A 2927-nucleotide genomic window follows, 5' to 3' on the forward strand; every position below is an offset into this window, starting at 1 on the left:
CCATTTTTCTTTTTCATTCATCTCTGCCTTTTCCACTATTTTTCCTTCTGTGCAGACATGAGGTTTTTCATCTCTGTCATCCCCCACCTTCTAATAATTTATCTCTTTCTGTCTTTAGCAAGGCCTTAACACTTCTGTCCTTATAATTCCTGGTTGCATGATTCTCTTTACTTCACTTGTCACTGAACATGACCATATTCATGCACAGGGTGGTGTAGACTCAGTCAATCTATAATTCTTGTTTTACTCGACGGTCCAAAAAACAGAATAGGAAAGATTTAGGAAAGAGCATGGACCAAAAAATGTTTGTGTTCCCATAGAACACCCAGGATGTACAAACTAAGCAAGTCAATACTCATGCATTTTTCCAGGAAAAGACTTCACACATGGCACCTTAGTTTAGGTTGTCTTTGTTTAAGTGCTAAGTTCTTTTCATGCTGCTTTTAACATCTTCCTAATTGAAGAATGCACAGCTACTTTTGGCATTAACATACAGAAACAGAAGATTTATTATTTTAATCCTAATATGAATGAGCCTCTTCTAGTTTCCAATTTCCTTTGGATATTTGCTATGAAATTCATTTTTGTGAAATATTTTCTATTGTTTGTACAGATGGTGTAGGCATCTAAATTAGGTGACAGCTATGCAAAAGGATGTTTCCCTAGTGAGGTAAGTTTTCCTAATGTTCTGAAATCTTTTGTGAGCAGTGGCCAGTGTATCAACATTTAAGATAAATTATTATTAGGGATTACAAAAATTAGGGAACAGAGACTCATTTATGAAGACTCTTTTTTGACCTTTCGATGGAACTCAAGGCTCATCATGTATACTGTTAATATATATATTTAGTAGATTAGCCTAACAGTCTAGTGCCCTGGGTTTATAGCACAGATGTACACTAGCCCTGGCAAGAGGGCAGGAATTAAAAGTTCAATCACAGGAGCTCCGAATATGAAGTTCAGAGTATTTGGAGCTCGGATGTTAGTCTAGGCTAATGGCTGCAGCAGTTTTACAACTCAGTTTCTATTAAATACCATCAAACTACAAGATGGAAAACTCTTTTGTATTCACAGCATTGTAAGTGACTTGTGAAAATATCTGTCAAAGGTCTAGACATCTTGAGAACGCCAGATTTCCAGATGTCACAGGCCATGGTGCAACATGCCACTGGACAATATACAGAATGAAAAGGAGTCTCTTCCACATTGTGACAAAAAGCCCTGCCATTACTTTTATGGTATTTGGAAATGCATGCATGCAGAACCAGGCCATGGGCTATGATCCTAAAACCTTGGGAAAATTGTTTTTCCAATATTAGTACACAATTCCAACTGCTAATAATCTCAGCAAGATCTAGACCACGAGCACATTCAGATCTTGCACTACACATAGGATTTTTTTAGTATTGTCAGAAGAAACAAATCTGATGGCTTTACCAATGATGAATCACACCTTATACAAAAAGAAGTGGAACATCTGAAGCCAGTAGCACCACCTACACATGGGAAAAGGCCTTTTTCGAAATGTTTATGAACTTCTCTTGCTCAAATTCAGCTGACGTCCTATAATCCCTGCTGTCACTGTTTGTGAGGGGACACTGGCGTAAAAGATGGTTTCCAGGTTTTATCTTCAGTGATATATTTAAAGTCATATCCAAAAACTTATTCATGCAGGTGTGTTTCATCTATCACCCTTCATCATACTCAACAGGCATGCTCTTTTACTGCATAAATCCATCATACCAAGACTGACAGCGCTGTGGATCATCTCTGTCCAAAATTATTCTCCTTCCATGTGGGATCTTGGTATCTCCAACTGCACACACGAGACACTCTTCTGGACTGACACAATCCAGGGACAGCTCATCAAGTATTTCCCCTGTTTCAAAATAGCACCATAGTATAAAGATGTCAATTTTCATGAATTGCAAAACTAATCATTGCATTCATACTGCTACAAAAAAAACCACCAAAACGTAACGAGGCTTCTGAGTTGGGCTTAAACATTCTGAATGCTATGCTTGTGTTATGGCCACTGTCAGCTTGATACAGAGAGGTATTTCCTTCCTTCATAACCCCTTTAATTTAGATTTTGGAAGTACTTAACGCAGTGCATAACCTGCAATAGCCAGTGCTGTACAGGAGGAGAATATATCTTTAGAATAAGGCATTAAAATAACAGGAGAAAATTGCATTTTCCTTTTTATGTGTATATTATTTGTTTCTTCTGGTATCTCCTACCTCACTTCGATCTGAGACACCAGGGCCCAGAATAGCTATTTTGCATCTTAAAATACCTTCCCCTTCTTTGCCTTCATGTTTTCTCGCTCTGCCTTTGGGAGGTATTTATTCACCTGAATTTTCACCCTCTACTTGGCTCTTGCTTGTCTTTCATACTTCCCCTTTCTGTCTGTTTTTCCTCTCTCTACCCCATATTTCCCATATTTTTTCCTCTCCCCTGTCATAGAATCATAGACTGGCCTAGGCTGGAAGGGACCTTAGAGATCATTTAATCCAACCTCCCTCTCGTGGGCAGGGACGCCTCTCAACTAGATCAGGCAACACATGGGGACCGAACGGGGATCGAACTCACAACCTTGGTGTTATCAGCACCACGCTCTAAACAACTCAGCTAATCGGCCCCCTTTCTGTGAAATAGTTTTTGGGAACAGTTCAGTGGAAAGCTCCAGCTCACAGGAGGATGCCTGCTGGGCACTGTTGAGAGCACCAGAGCCTTCGACACAGAAAGCAGTTCAAGGCCATGGGTTACTCCCACTGCATTTGTTGCCCCAAAGGAGAGCATTTTATGAGTGTCCTGCACAAATTCATACCTTCCTTTAACACCATAGTCAACAATCTCCCTTGCTGCACAGCCCCCATTCTCCTATCTTCCATTCTTATCAAGCTGTTCCCACTCTCTCTCATTC

At 40.0% G+C, this 2927-nt stretch overlaps 1 protein-coding gene across 1 annotated transcript in view; it reads right to left on the reverse strand.

Annotated features, from left to right (window-relative positions):
* The window catches only part of VWF (von Willebrand factor), a 133521-nt gene that overhangs the window by 64249 nt on the left and 66345 nt on the right, over positions 1 to 2927 (reverse strand). Inside the window, exon 27 of the mRNA XM_009869457.1 lies at positions 1744 to 1879. Coding sequence (XP_009867759.1) covers positions 1744 to 1879 — 136 coding nt within the window. The remainder of the gene's footprint in view (positions 1 to 1743; positions 1880 to 2927) is intronic.

Source organism: Apaloderma vittatum, unplaced genomic scaffold (genome assembly GCF_000703405.1).
Source record: "Apaloderma vittatum isolate BGI_N311 unplaced genomic scaffold, ASM70340v1 scaffold1895, whole genome shotgun sequence".
NCBI classification, from domain to species: Eukaryota; Metazoa; Chordata; class Aves; order Trogoniformes; family Trogonidae; genus Apaloderma; species Apaloderma vittatum.